This window comes from Alosa sapidissima, chromosome 23, assembly GCF_018492685.1.
Source record: "Alosa sapidissima isolate fAloSap1 chromosome 23, fAloSap1.pri, whole genome shotgun sequence".
NCBI lineage: Eukaryota > Metazoa > Chordata > Actinopteri > Clupeiformes > Clupeidae > Alosa > Alosa sapidissima.
The window spans coordinates 20,415,117-20,429,967 of record NC_055979.1 but is presented as its reverse complement, the minus strand read 5'-3'; the positions used below and the strand labels follow the sequence as shown (position 1 = coordinate 20,429,967).

At 41.5% G+C, this 14,851-nt stretch overlaps 1 protein-coding gene across 2 annotated transcripts; it reads right to left on the bottom strand.

The window, feature by feature from the left end:
- Positions 1-3,349: 3,349 nt before the first annotated feature.
- On the bottom strand, positions 3,350-14,414 carry carm1l (coactivator-associated arginine methyltransferase 1, like). 2 transcript variants are annotated; one of them, XR_006026768.1, is made up of 14 exons: positions 14,134-14,414; positions 12,922-13,047; positions 11,415-11,521; positions 11,070-11,174; positions 10,712-10,822; positions 9,348-9,525; positions 8,653-8,743; positions 6,415-6,496; positions 5,498-5,583; positions 5,262-5,351; positions 4,758-4,895; positions 4,577-4,666; positions 4,207-4,322; positions 3,350-3,907 (listed from the first exon to the last, which is right to left on the bottom strand). XR_006026768.1 is itself a non-coding variant. In XM_042080602.1 (13 exons), exons 1-13 carry the CDS (start codon positions 14,294-14,296, stop codon positions 3,898-3,900), a joined length of 1,377 nt encoding a protein of 458 aa, XP_041936536.1. In that variant the 5' UTR covers positions 14,297-14,414; the 3' UTR covers positions 3,350-3,897. The 2 variants fall into 2 exon arrangements, 1 of the variants encoding a protein (XP_041936536.1); XM_042080602.1 differs by lacking the exon at positions 4,207-4,322.
- Between the last annotated feature and the right edge of the window lie 437 nt (positions 14,415-14,851).

The window sequence follows — 14,851 nt, the reverse complement described above, 5'->3', positions numbered from 1 at the left end:
ATGACACGTAAGATATTATTCTGCAATCCTCCTAGGGAAGTTAGGGAAAGTTAGGCATTTTTTTTGCCAATCTACAAAAAATATATATTTTTTACTTTGTGTTCCTATATGTGTCTAGTACCTCCCAAAGTTAGGGAAAGTTAGGCATTTTTTTGCCAATCTACAAAAAAATGTGTTTTTTTACTTCGTGTTCATATGTGTCTAGTACCTCCCAATTTATCCACGGCCAAATCCTCGGGGAACACCTACAGAGCTTGGTGTGCCCAGAGGGACTGGGCGAAAATAATGAAAAATATTCCAATATTAGCTTCTGAGATGTCTAACTGGGTTTTAGGGGTGCTGAATCTTTCCCAGCCATTAGTTTTGAGTAAAATTGACTCTAAGTCCATAAAAAAAATCCATTAAAATTGGTTTTATTGAAATTACAAAACAAAACTTCTTTAATCAGTTAAAAATGTAAACCTCATCCTACTCCCCTGCATCTCCCTCACTCCTGTTATCATCTGGCTGGTTGATGTTCTGGCAAGAGTTACCATGACAGTTCCCACCAGCAGAAATACACTTTTTGCATTAAGCACCTGAGAGTGCACAGTCCCCTGCACAGTTGCAGCTGACAAACTTCAGAAGGAGGCCAGCGCAATGGGATCTGTTGTAGGGCTTCTGTAGCAAGGCAGTGGCCGTCTTGGGGGAAGCCGTGGCCCACTGGTTAGCACTCTGGACTTGTAACCGGAGGATTGCCGGTTCGAGCCCCAACCAGTGGGCCGCGGCTGAAGTGCCCTTAAACAAGGCACCTAACCCCTCACTGCTCCCCGAGCGCCGCCGTTGTAGCAGGCAGCTCACTGCGCTGGGATTAGTGTGTGCTTCACCTCAGTGTGTGCTGTTTGTGTTTCACTAATTCACCGATTGGGTTAAATGCAGAGACCAAATTTCCCTCATGGGATCAAAAAAGTATATATACTTATACTTCTTGAAGGTGTGTTTGGGGTCGTTATCATGTTGGAATACTGCCCTGCGGCCCAGTTTTCGAAGGGAGGGGATCATGCTTCAGTATGTCACAGTACATGTTGGCATTCATGGTTCCCTCAATTAACTGTAGTGCAGCACTCATGCAGCCCCAGACCATGACACTCCCACCACCATGCTTGACTGTAGGCAAAACACACTTGTCTTTGTACTCCTCACCTGGTTGCCACCACAAACGCTTGACAGCATCTGAACCAAAGTTTATCTTGGTCTCATCAGACATGGTTCCAGCAATCCATGTCCTTAGTCTGCTTGTCTTCAGCAAACTGTTTGCGGACTTTCTTGTAGAAGAGGCTTCCCTCTGGGACGACAGCCATGCAGACCAATTTGATGCAGTGTGTGGCGAATTGTCCCCCCCACCACCACCCCTTCAACCTCTGCAGCAATGCTGACAGCACTCATACGTCTATTTTAACATCTGGATATGACGCTGAGCATGTGCACTTAACTTCTTTGGTCGACCACGGCAAGGCCTGTTCTGAGTGGAACCTGTCCTGTTAAACCGCTGTATGGTTTTGGCCACCGTGCTACAGCTCAGTTTCAGGGTGTGGGCAATCTTCTTATAGCTAGGCCATCTTTATGTAGAGCAACAATTCTTTTTTTCAGATCCTCAGATAGTTCTTTGCCATGAGGTGCCATGTTGAACTTTCAATGACCAGTATGAGAGAGTGTGAGAGCAATAACACCAAATGTAACACACCTGCTCACCATAGGCCTACCTGTCAACATTTAGCTTTCCAAAAACGGGAGAATTTTTTTCGGGGGGGGGGGGGGGGGGTGTCAGGGTTTATACCGGATCTGTGCATATTTTATACATTTCATACACGTGTTTCAACACTGCATTTCGGTCGTTGCTTTTACCTTACCATTACCTTACGCCATACGCTACCTGTCAACACTCCCGTTTTTCCCGGGTCATCTCCCGGCACCCTCCCGTTTGGTTATTTCTCTTCAAATCTGACAGCAAGCAGCTTTGGAGTTATGGAAGTAGGCTGCAGGCAGGCAGCTGGTGGATACATAACTGGTATGCTGCTCACACCTGAGACCTTGTAACACTAATGAGTCACATGACACCGGGGAGGAAAAATTGGGCCCAATTTGGACATTTTGACTTTCACTTCAGGGGTGTACTCATTTTCGTTGCCAGCATTTATGGCTGTGTTGAGTTATTTTGAGGGGACAGTTGGCTAGCCTACATTTACACTGTTATACAGGCTGTACACTAAACTACATTGTAGCAAAGTGTCATTTCTTCAGTGTTGTCCCATAAAAAGATACAATAAAATATTTACAAAAATGTGAGGGTGTACTCACTTTTATGATACTGTAACTAGTATCAAGCCTGAGAAACTGCCTCAGACTAAAGGAGCTGCAGCACAACATATCTCCAGACCAGAGATTGGCTACTGCTACAAAGTCCATCACTGGATGTCCTTGAGAATAGAAACAAGAAGAACAAGGTTATGCACCAGTCCCTATAACAGATATTGCATCACACTACCTTCTGAAGTTTGTCAGCTGCAATTGTGCAGGGGACTGTGATACTCTCAGGTGCTGCTGTAAAATACAAAAAAGTGTATTTCTGCTGGTGGGAACTGTCATGGTAACTCTTACCAGAACATCAACCAGCCAGATGATAACAGGAGTGAGGGAGATGCAGGGGAGTTGGATGAGGTTTGTTCAATTTTAAACTGATTCAGGAAGTTTTCAATAAAACCACTTTTTATGGATTCTTTATGGACTTAAGTAATTTATACTCAAAACTACTGGGATAGATTCAGTAACCCTAAAAACCCTAGTTAGACATCTCAAAAGCTAACATTGGCAAAAAAAATGTTTTTCATTATTTTCGTCCAGTCTTTCTGAGCACCCCAAAGTTGATTGGCTCTCCAGGCGTTTCCCTGAGGATTTGGCCGTGGATAAATTGGGAGGTGTTACTAGACACCTATAGGAACATGTAGTAAAAAAAAATCTATTGGTAGGAAATGTTTTTGCAGATTGGCAAAAAATGCCTAACTTTCCCTAACTATTATATAGTGTGTCTTTTCCGTGTGTGGTCGTTTGTAGCTTTATAGGCTATAGTATAGCCTATCAATTCTTGCAGAGGTCTGAAAAATACATGAAAATTGTCACAAAACCGAAAGAAATCCAGTTCATAGGCCTACCTCCGTGAAACAACAACCCTGATTAAATTAGAATTCCTTAAATTCCTGCGTACCCTAGGCTATATTGGATTAATTTATTGTTAAAGAGTTCATACATCTTGTGATAGACCTATGTCATAGTTTAAAGTAAAAATATAAAACATGGGTGTAAAACACTCAACTTTGATTAGCCTGTTTTTATTGTCAAACATTTTAAATCCAGCTGTTCAAACATTCCAATGAACACATGTATTATACAATTATAATAGAAAAACATGTATGTCTCATAACAAATAGGCTAGCTAACACATCTACATATCTGTATTTTCAAAAAGGGGTCTGTGACCCCTGAGGGTCTCCAGAGTTATTGCAGGGGGTTCACCCAATTATTTTAATCCTACTCTTTTTTTTCCAAAAAATACAAAAAAGTTCTATAAACATGGTTTGCATTGTTTACATCTTTACAAAGTACTTTCATACATGGTAGCCTACTATCATCTGTCCAATCCATTTTATTTAAAATGCAACATATTCAACCCAGTATGTTGGTCAAAAATGTGGTCCGTCCACCACGTCTGTATCAGTCAAGAGGTCTTTGGCCTTAGAGATGTTGAAAACATGTAGCCAAGGCTAAGAAGTTAATTAGATTTAGCCTATTCCAGATATCAGACATTGTGTAGGTGGGAACAGATGAGGATAGTGATGGGATGACTTCGGAGACCAGACTGACCTAGGCATACCTGTAGGGAAGGACAGAGCACCAGAGGGATGATTAATCAGTATGAGTAACCACAAGCAGCTCATTGTTAGTGTGGGACATGCAGACAGACAGACAGACACAGTTAAAAGACAATTACACATTTACTAAAATCTAATAACACTGAAGATATACTACTGAGAGAAACACACAACAACTACTTGGAGAGGAAGTATAATTCTGTCCTGGCTGTAATATAGTCACATATGATTGACACATTTAAATGTATCTCATACATGGACCCCACCCCTTTAGTTTTTCTGTTTCTATAGTGTACATTACCCAGCCTATAGTCCCAGGGTTCAGTTGAATCTAATCTGTCCAATCCTGCCCTGATGATGTCGACACACTCTATGCTCCTGCTGGGGGCACTCTATGCCTGAAGCCAAGTGGGTACCCTAGACAAGCAGACAGACATTCATTTTACAAGAGGGCCACTATAAAAATGTGTGATTGCTGCTCTGAATTGGTTATCATTATGTACACTTGTTTTAGTGCAGTAATACTGGACACCTTCTCTGAAAACATATTTGGAACCATTCACCTCACTTTTGTGTCAACACCAATATACCAATATACCAGTATAAATGTCATTTTTCACTTTCAAATAACATATGGCACAGAGTTATATGCTTCACAACCAACCTCTTACCTGAAGAAAGGATTTTTGAGGTCCAGTGTATTGCCAGACTTAAATCCTGACTGGTCAATGACTGCCACGATGTGAATATCATAACTTTGCCTACACAAAGCACAAGATTAATTTGTTTTCATTTCTTTGAAAGGCTCTGTGAAAATATGTGTGTACTTCCTGTTGTATTTACAGTATATACCTCTTATTGGCTATGAGTTGAACTCTCCCTGATAATGTTTGCCCCATTTTGGCAAACAGTGGTGTCTGTAGAAGGCAGCGGACTTGGTACCAGTGAGTCAGAGGCTGGTTTGGAGCTGTTGAGAGCCATACGGTCATTCTGTGGAAAAAATTGGAAAATAATTCTAAATCTATAGAGAATTACTTCTCTGTCTATACAACCATATCAAAGTTATAGTGATTTCAAATGCATATTTCAAAGTGAAAAAAAGATTTAATAAAATAAAATACTTAATATGTAATTGAAACTGTAATGGCAAAGATTCAACACATAATGGAAAAACAAATCAAATAAAAGGACTTTGATGTTATTGATGAACAAGGATGATCCAGACAAGATTGAAACTAACACCATTATAGATGCGACCATAATCTCTAGCCAAAGCTTTATGAGGTTGCTGAACACAATATACCATATTAATATGATTTTGTTGTACAATGCTTTTGATAGGATTGTGATTTGTACCTGGTTCCAATAAAGGCTATGTCAAACCAGAAGGCAATTCCATGGATCAGTCCTGTTTGTGTCAACTTGAAAACAAAGGGAATGTCCAACCTATATTATGAAAACAAATATCTATTTAATGGATCATACCTTTGGTTAAAAACAATATAGTGAAAACACATAAAAGTTGCAGTGTTACTTTTACATTAAAGGTTGACATGACCTTGACCAAGAAAGTTGATATGTAGAATGCAAACCTGTGCAAGTCCTCCTCCTTTGCCTCAAGAAAATTAATAGTGTATTTTGTGGACTGGGCCATTAAAATCTGCCAGTCAAATGTGTCCTAGAAGAAGACAAAATGCAAATGAATGGCTTGAGTAAAAGTTAGTGAACATATTCAATTATGATATATAAAGCATATGTTTAAGCAAGAGGTTGGAGTATTTGTCCTCTCATACTTGTATAGGATGTTACTGGTTTTGAGTCGCAAATTCATAGTCCTCCATTAAAAGCTTTAGTCCATGATTCTATAATATACAGTTTTTGTCAAATTCTGCTAAATGCTCCTTGCGGTCCTCTAAACTGTCTGTTCAGTATTTGCCCTCAGAGAAACTCTTTATTTATTTTTTCCCCCTTTGTTATTTCTTGTGAGATATTTTCTTTTTTTATTGGATTTTGTTTGTCACTCGGGGAGAACATCTTTTCATTCACAGTGTGTACATATACAGTAGGTGAAATACAGAAACAAAATAAAACTTACTTAAGTAAAGCAAAAGAGATGGTCAACCAAGTTCTTGGCTCACATATAAGGAACAGCAAAGTAACGATAATAGCAATAGTTTCCCTCAGGGAAACTCTTTTGTGTTCATGCGCAGCCCTGGCTTTGTATAAATGGGAAGCAAATACAGTGGCTCATAGCCATAAACAATCCCAGCCAATCCAAGCAGTACTTCAGGAGCAGAGGGGAGGGATGCAATTTGATTGGCTCTTGAGCACAAATAACTACATCGACCGAATCATGGACTTCATCTTTAATATATTCCCTCATTAACAACATGATTGAACTGTATGAAAAATAAAAGGTGATGAGTTTCTGTATTTGTGCCTTATATACCTTTTTTGTATATATTTTTGTGTAAGAGAGAGAGAGAGAGAGAGGGAGAGAGAGAAGTACCACAATAGGCTGTTTGAAGAACTCATCTACAGCTGCAGTGTGAAGCCCACTCAGATTGATGCCATGGAAACAGGTCTGTTGCCTGTCAAGAAAGACAGCTTGCATTTCAAATTAAAGTTTTCAATTACACTGAAACGGTTTCTGTAACTGCATGAATGTTTAATAACCTTGTGAAAGGCCATTATGTTGCTAAATGAACAGCTAAACTGCAAAGCTCTGCAATAGATACAAACAATTTCACTTGTGCTGTCTCAGCAGACAGTAAAGACGACCGGTTAAATTGAGCTTTATTAGAGCAGTCGTGCATTGGCAGTTTTGCTTTCGCCATGTTTTTAGATTAAACCTCTTAGTTTGGAGCTGTGAGTTGGCCAGGAATGCTAAACGCTACACCCCATAGGCAGTGCTGTAGTAAAATTTACAATGTCATGTCTCTGTTTCGTTTCCAAAATACACACCTCCATAAAACTGACTTCAGTGATATTCCTGTCTCCTGCCTGTAGTGATCCAAAGGTACCCGAAGCCAAGTTATTTAGTGGCTTGGGGCTTTCAGAGTCAAAGGTGTGAAATTGTAGAAGAGAGCTGCCACCGCTGGATCTCAACTTCATTCGCTCTGGCAGGTACTTGTGACCGCAACTTCATTCACTCTGGCAGGTACTTAATGTGACCGCAACTATTTTTAAGAGTATATATGACCATTTCTTGTTAAGCTGCAATGTTGCATCAGGTAGATATGTAGTGCACTGACGCATTTATGCATTGAATAATGAATGATGCCAGTTTCAACTTAACATTCTATGATGTGTTACAGACAATTTTGGAAGGAAAGCAAAAGGCCTCTGACTAACCTCACTGACGTTACTGTGTAACTCCCAGTATCTGTCACGTTACAGACAGCAATGATTGGATCTGTGAATTTGTTTGAAATCGATTGCACAAAATGTTCAAATTCTAAACACTTTATAATTTTGACTAATTGTAGTTCTGAAAATCTAGATATGAATCTACATTGAAATTACTATATCAAAGAAATGACAGTGTTTTACTGTCAGTAGGTCGCTATAAGGCATTCCAGGCTACTGTCAGTAGGTCACTATAAGGTAGTCCAGGCTACTGTGGGGCATAGTTCATGCAGTGACTGGTCCAGAATCTCACAGTGAGATCTGGATTTGGCTTTGTGCTGTCGGAGCTGGGCCAGGGTTAGGACAGAACTGAAGCATTTAACAGCATCCAGGAAACCCACACAGAAGGGGTCATAGCACAGTGACCTAAAGGCAAAACACAGTGGGTGGGAGGACTGCTAACTACATATAAGCTCACCCAGAAAGGGAATGTGCGTGTGTGTGTGTGTGTGTGTGTGTGTGTGTACGTGTGTGTACGTGTGTGTGTGTGTGTAAGAGTGTGTGTGTGTGTGTGTGTGTTAAGTGGATGTGGATAAGTGGATAAGAATGAGAATGTGTATGAGTATGTGTCTGTGTGTTTGTGCATAAACTGCAGGCTTGAATACAGAAGTGTGTTTGCTTATATTTGCAATGAGGAGGTATGGCCAGGCCTTGTGGGTCAGGCTGTAAACATGCAATCTATGTGAATGTGTGTGTGTGTGAGAGAGAGAGAGTGAGAAGAGAGAGAGTGTGTGTGTGTGTGTGTGTGTGAGAGAGAGAGAGAGAGTGAGAAGAGAGAGTGTGTGTGTGTGTGTGGGGGGGGGGTGGTATGAGAGACAGAGGGTGAGATTGTCTGAGACATTGTGTGGGTGACTGCTGCAGGGAGTGAGGCGGCTTCATGTATGGGCTGTTAGAACACTGCTATGTTTTGGGCTGTTAGAACACTGCTATTTTTTGGGCTGTTAGAACACTGCTATGTTTTGGGCTGTTAGAACACTGCTATGTTTTGGGCTGTTAAAACACTGCTATGTTTTGTTCCACCTAGTGCTACAGGGGAGGGTTAAAAAGTGAGCTCATCTGCACAGAAGTGTTTCCACAGCAACGCAGAGCACACGACCAGTGGGCAGCGTCGACACCCACTACAACACCACACTACTACAGCTGTCCTGATGTGGGGAATTAACGACGATACACCAGAATGCTACACAGCGTCAACATCCTCATGTGTACTTGTGCTAATATAGACAAATACCTATAGTGCAACTGCAAGAGTCACAAAACAATGCCTTGCATATCGGTGCCACATGTTTGAAGTAAGTTTAGGATTTAGTTAAGGAAAGTCGTTGCTTTCTTATCTCACCAAAAGCCGGAGCGCGCATAGTGCTCCATGTAAAGCGCTTCATCTGTGAATGGGGCCAGGTGGATGTCACTGGAAGTGGGGAACATCATACCTAGCCACAGAGGGGGAGAAATGCCAGTAAGGTGTAGGTTTTTGAACATTTTAAGTTCCGCAACAATTGAAGGTTCTAAAATTCTATGTTGAATTTAATGAACCCAGATATTCTTTAGAACGTTCATTTCTCAACATTCCCATCACACCGGTGTGACGGTACTCCTTTAAGGGTTAACAGAAACTCAGTCCAAACTCAGAGGAGTTTGCATGCAAGAATGCAGCTGTGAAATATATATATATATATATATATATATATATATATATAATACGTACAGTAGATTTAGGTTATATTTTGTATATTACCTTAGGAATGCAACAACATATATAAACTATTTAATTATCTGGCTAGTTAGTAAGTCATATAACAACATGTATAAATTATTTAATGATCTGGCTAGTTAGTAAGCCGTATCAATAATTTTTCATATGGCTACAAAGTCACCACTTCCAGTTGTCAACTGTTGTTGTTCTTTACATCTGAACCCAAATCGACAACAAACATTAGCAATTTAAAGATATGTTGGGACAATTTAATGGAACACGTTTTAATTAATTTGTATGCATTTTTGCATGTTATTTTTTTGTTTGACATTTGAGGTCACCTTTGGGCCGGAGCCATTTCTTGGCATGCAGATAACTCTCCAGCATCCTCTCATTCAGCAGCATGTAACCAATGGGCTCGGAGATAATAATGTCTACCTGTTCAGGTAACGTGACCTCTTCCACCTTTCCAGCTAAAACTATAATTTTATCTGACAGACCATTGCTCTTCACAAGAACCTGAAAAAGAAAACACATGTTCGTTATTACAAACTGGTTTTAATCAAAGAGTTTGGGTCCAGGCTCTGTGGGCTGAAAAGTGTGACAGAATAATTTCTCGTGTGGTGGAATGTTCTAGAACTCAGTGATTGGTGGAGTTATTGCTGCTGGCTGTATTACCTATAAATGCGATGGGTCAGACTCTACCTGCACATAAAGCATTAACAAGCATCCAGCTGGATTCGAGGGATCAGATGTCTGTGTGGTCTAATAGACTAGCCTCTCGTGATTTAGACGTTTTTGTCTAAATCAGCACAAACACAGACAGATAAGAGGCTATGTGGAGGAAACGCCAGAAGACACATCTGGTTGCTCTCTTAAAAACGAACTTCTTTGTGATTCTTTCCAGCCCGAGTGGAGAGTGGAACTGAGATGCGTATGCTTGACTGTGCTTGACTGTTTGGCGAGCATCCACCCACCCGTGAAAATATGTTTTCTTTTGCCCCACTGCAGGGCTTTTTTTTGCGCCAAAAAGGGCTTTTGCACCATTTAGCTTTCTGAATTTGACGCTTTGGGGTCAACTTGAGGGAAGTTTGTCAAACTCTAGATGTGTCTGTTTGATATTGTAACATTGCCTAACTACTCCTACATTTTTGTTCTTGGTCCAGCACGTTGTTATTGTCAGTAAATGTTTCCTGGATATTTAGTGCTCAAAGTTTTGCAACCACCCAAGAGAAACAGTTGGCAACATGAGGATGAAATCACTGGCACTACTGCACTCCCACTAATCTGGTACTGTGGAGTTGTCCGTCATGATGTCAACAGGGACGAAATGAAGACAATAATATTTTATCTTAGCTGTCATGTCTAAAATATTTCTTAATGTGTGATAGCTCTTGGGACTATATGAACTTCGGGCACAGGGAGCATTAGCTGGCTAAAGTGGATTTGAGGCTACATTGGTAAACATCTGGCAAATTACTTCAAATTGTGTCAAATGACTGCATTTAGACTTGGGCAAAGCTAGAGGCAAAACATGTTATGCTGGAGACACATTCAAAGCAATGTACTTCAATATCTAAATAATGGAATTGTAACATTCCATCTTATGTTCTATCCATCAAGTTGATAGTGGGTGGCAGGAAGTCTACATATTTAACTCAATAAAAAAAAATAAAAAAAACCTGATTGAGTAGCATATGCTCACCTCTGCGTACTTGGCCACGGCGCTTGCTTCCACAGCGTACACTCTTTTGGCACCCGCTTGCACTGCAAAAAATGACAGGATCCCCGTTCCACAGCCCACATCCAGCACTATCTAACAACAGAGGAAGAAGAGCAGAGATTGAGCCACATGTGGGCCGCGTCATGGATGAAATGCCACCGGTTTTGGACACTGAAAATGAAAAATGAAATCCTGCTTATTACTCTGACTGGTCTAGGTCTACATGGCTAATCGTCTGGTAACAATTTGAATGGGAAGATATGTACATGAATACATGAATACTGATGTGATCCACATAAACATCACAAAGTGGTTAGTTATATCTCTAGTCATCTCTTACCTTATCTCTAAAGTCCAGCTCATTCAGAAGAATGGCCTTCTGGTAAGTAGCAGTCCTCAGGTAGTCCTGAAGCATGTTCTGCTGCTGTGATATACAGCCGTAAAACTACAATGACAACGAGGAGTTATGTAAACAAAAACATCCCTTTCTCTCGACCACATCAGTGAATTATTGATTACAATGATCACCCATCAGACTCAGGTATCTAGTGAAGATAAAGCAGAGGTTGCTAGACTAGGATAGAGGATGCACAGATTATACAAAAAACAGAAGTACAGCTATAAACAGCTTTATTCTGTTATAAGCCAAGTGAAGTTGAGATGGACTTGAGGTGCAGGCCTCCACCTGGAAGTACTGAAGTGCGGAGGAGCCTTCGGTGCGCTGGTCAAACGCACAGCACTCCCCCCGAGGTTCCACCCAGCTGCTCAGGAGTCTCTGGAAGTCTTGGTACTCTGTGAATCAACACACGTATTTGTACCTTTTTGTATCAACAATTCAATTGTTGTTATTTATAGAGCAGTATCATCATTGACACAGGTCTCAATATACTTCACAGTTAAAAGAATAAATACTGTAATGGAATGCCACTGTATTACAGAGTCAGAGAGATCCAAAGTGCTTATCAGCTGTGGCTTTTCCATCCAGCCCATAACCATACCATCATACATAAGAAAGTGATATTCTTCATGTCATCCAACCCCTGTTAGTCTGATAGCCTTTGTAAAGCTCTTCCAGCATTGATTAATGTTCCTGGCCATTCATCATAGACATAGTACTTATACTCAAGAAATATGACAGCTCATCCTACTTAAGCAAACATATCATATGCTGTTGTGTCTGTGCTCAACAGGCAGGGTGCATTAAGTAAATTAGCTCTCGTTCTCGTGTTCAGACACGCGCGCCGAATCGATGTTGGCGCACATCAGAGTGATGCTACAGTCCTCTTTCCCCATCTCGGCCCGACCTCACACACTCAGCGGGCGACAACTCTGAGCATAGGGGCCTGGGTGCTGCTCTGACATTCCATCCCACATGCTGAAGCAGACCATGTCAAGAAGGACCATTACACCCTGCTATGGACGGGCTGGCGAAATAACACAGCTCCAGCCGAGCTTGCAGTCTCTACTCCCACCACCCCACCACCACCACACACACACACACACACACACACACACTCACACACACACCACTCCACTCCACTCCTCCACCCCAGCGCCGTAACGCTTGCCTGATCCTGGCCCTGGTCACTGCATGTGTTCCTGAGTGCACAGACAGGGGCTTGTTTGAAGAGCAGACACACACACACACATACTGCATGCAGATGTATTGCACATGTGCGGTGGATTCAACTTCAGAGAGACGGGGTGACCTCATTGCTGTTGCAAGGATGTCTGATGTTGGTTATTATACATGGAATATGACGCACATATATCAGTGATGTATTTTAATATAATGACTCCAGTGAAGAAAAAATATAAAGTTCATTAGGTCACGGAAAAAACAGTATACCTTCTATGTAAATTTCATAAATTTGAGTATACAGTACAGTATACCTTCTATGTAAATTTCATAAATTTACATAGGAGCCTAGGTGGCACCATATTAAATGCCATGTGTTTGTTTTTTTAAGGTCCAGTGGGGCTTGAGTGGGCTTGTAGTGAGATGATGAGTGACTGGTGCATTGGGTGTTTTGTGTGTGATCATCATGAGGTCCATGGTTTGTGTTTCTTTATGTTAAATACATAAACTTGTGAGATGAATAATAGATGTAGATGAGATGTGTGTGTCTGTGTGTGACTTAAATGTGTGGGTGTGAGAGTGTGTTGAGGGCACAGTTGGGTGAAGGTCTGACCTGAGTCTGTCCTGAAGCACAACACGGAACTTATGTTGCCCTTGGAGACCAAGAAGGACTGGGCCCCAACACGACAACAGTCTGTCTCAGATGTGATGGTGACCTTGAGGACGCAGGTCTTGTCATCTATAAGAGTAAGAGTCAATGACATCCCACAGTGAGAAACTCAAACATTTTCTAGAGTAGGAGACATCTTAAACTCACACAAACACACTCTTTCTTCTTGCAGCTGTGATCATTGTGATAACAGTTAAAGCTTTCAAATTACTCCTCTTTAGTCCCATTCCATAAGATGATTTTTCATGCCTGTCTGGTTATGTCAATCTATACGATCTTAATTCTTTTGTTGACGTCTGCAGAGCATCAGGTGGAAGAAATCTGTCTTCATTCAATCAATCAATCCACCAGTAAGTAAAATACATTGTTATTCTTGTCACTGAACTGATGCAGCACAATACTTTCAATGTTTGAGTAGTGACTAAGCAGGAAAAAAATACTTGATCCAAAACACTAGCGGATGAGAATCACTCTGGCAGTCCGATCCCTGGTTACATGGTAGTGGAAAACAGTCTGGAGCACTGGCAGCTTCACTGGTCTTGCCTCCCCCCCCCCCCACCCCAAAAAAAAGGCCACACAGCTAGACCCTCGGCAGGCCTAGCACTACATCGTACTCCAGCAGTAAATCTCATCCAGCAATTCAGCAGCCAGAGGGCAGAACAAAAAACGGTACCAGACAGATGTGCAGCAGCCCACCTGAGTAAAGACAGGGGAAAGGAAGAAGGCATTTTACCACTCCTTGCACCTAAGGTCAAATGAGCCTGACCTCAACTGACTCTTGGTTCTGATGTTGGTGTGCCAGCAGCATGAATATTGAGCTGTTGATGATAAACTCTCCACTTGACCAGTTTAGTGAACTGTTACTCCTTCATGCAAAAGCATATACTAAAACGGATAACAGCCATTTGTTAGGACCCAGGTTTCAGACTGACTTGGAGGAGTAAGCACTTGTAAATGCTTGGGGTATTGTGGCTCAAGACTCCCACCCCTTCAATAACTTTCTTGACATCATGCCTTTCATAATAAATGCTTTGCACGCCTAGGCAAATATGTGAGTCTAAACTGAATGGGTCTCTAAAATAAACTCTTAATTCTTCATTTATCCCTTTCCCCAGACTTCAGATCAACATGCGTATTACGAGTCACGGCGCTTACCATCCATCAAAACCAGGTTGACCCCCTTCCCATCTTGGCTGGCTTGTAGTGAGAGTTCCTTGTGCTGGCCCTGTTTGGTGACTTGAATGCCACATTGTTGTTGGTCTTCGCTCAGACAGAACACGCTGACGCAGAAACAAGTTTTTCCCTCTGAAACATCCATAGCCCCATGTGTTAGTGGTTCCCTCTTCCCCCAGGGAACTGGTGTGGTGCCAGGGCTCTGTAGTTCGGCTTACTGGATGTGAGGCTTCTCATGTGCGCAGTCATATATAGTCTACTCACTGTAAACGGAGAGGAGGGGCATTAACTGTGACTGAACTTGTTCAGCCACTGGAGGAGTCAGACTTAGGGTGGGGCTTGACTCATTGAGGGAAACTGAAGGAGCATGCATTGAGTAAGGCAAACTATTAATGACATGTGGCATGTTGCTGCCCCCCTTTGGTGACTGTGTGCATTCCGCATGCGCATCCACTTAAAATAATTTTACAATAGACAATTGGAATAAGAATTCTTAGGTAGATTACCACCCATCTATATAATCTCTGATGATTACGGCTTACAGGTCATGAAAACCCAAAATTAATATCTCAAAATTGGAATAAAGAGGTTATAATACAGAAATGTCAGTTTGTTGCCTTGCACGACAGACAGACTGAGGAAGTCATTTGTCCCCAGGGCCATTGAACTGTTCAATGCTTCACTTAAAGGAAGAGGAGAG

Excerpts from the sequence above, each read along its gene's own strand:
- carm1l (XM_042080602.1), bottom strand. The coding sequence starts at position 14,296 with ATGGATGTTTCAGAGGGAAAAACTTGTTTCTGCGTCAGCGTGTTCTGT. Across the intron at positions 11,175-11,414 it reads CCGCACTTCAGTACTTCCAG|TTTTACGGCTGTATATCACA; the intron begins GTGGAGGCCTGC and ends TTGTCATTGTAG. Across the intron at positions 5,584-6,414 it reads TCTTCAAACAGCCTATTGTG|GACACATTTGACTGGCAGAT; the intron begins GTACTTCTCTCT and ends GTCTTCTTCTAG.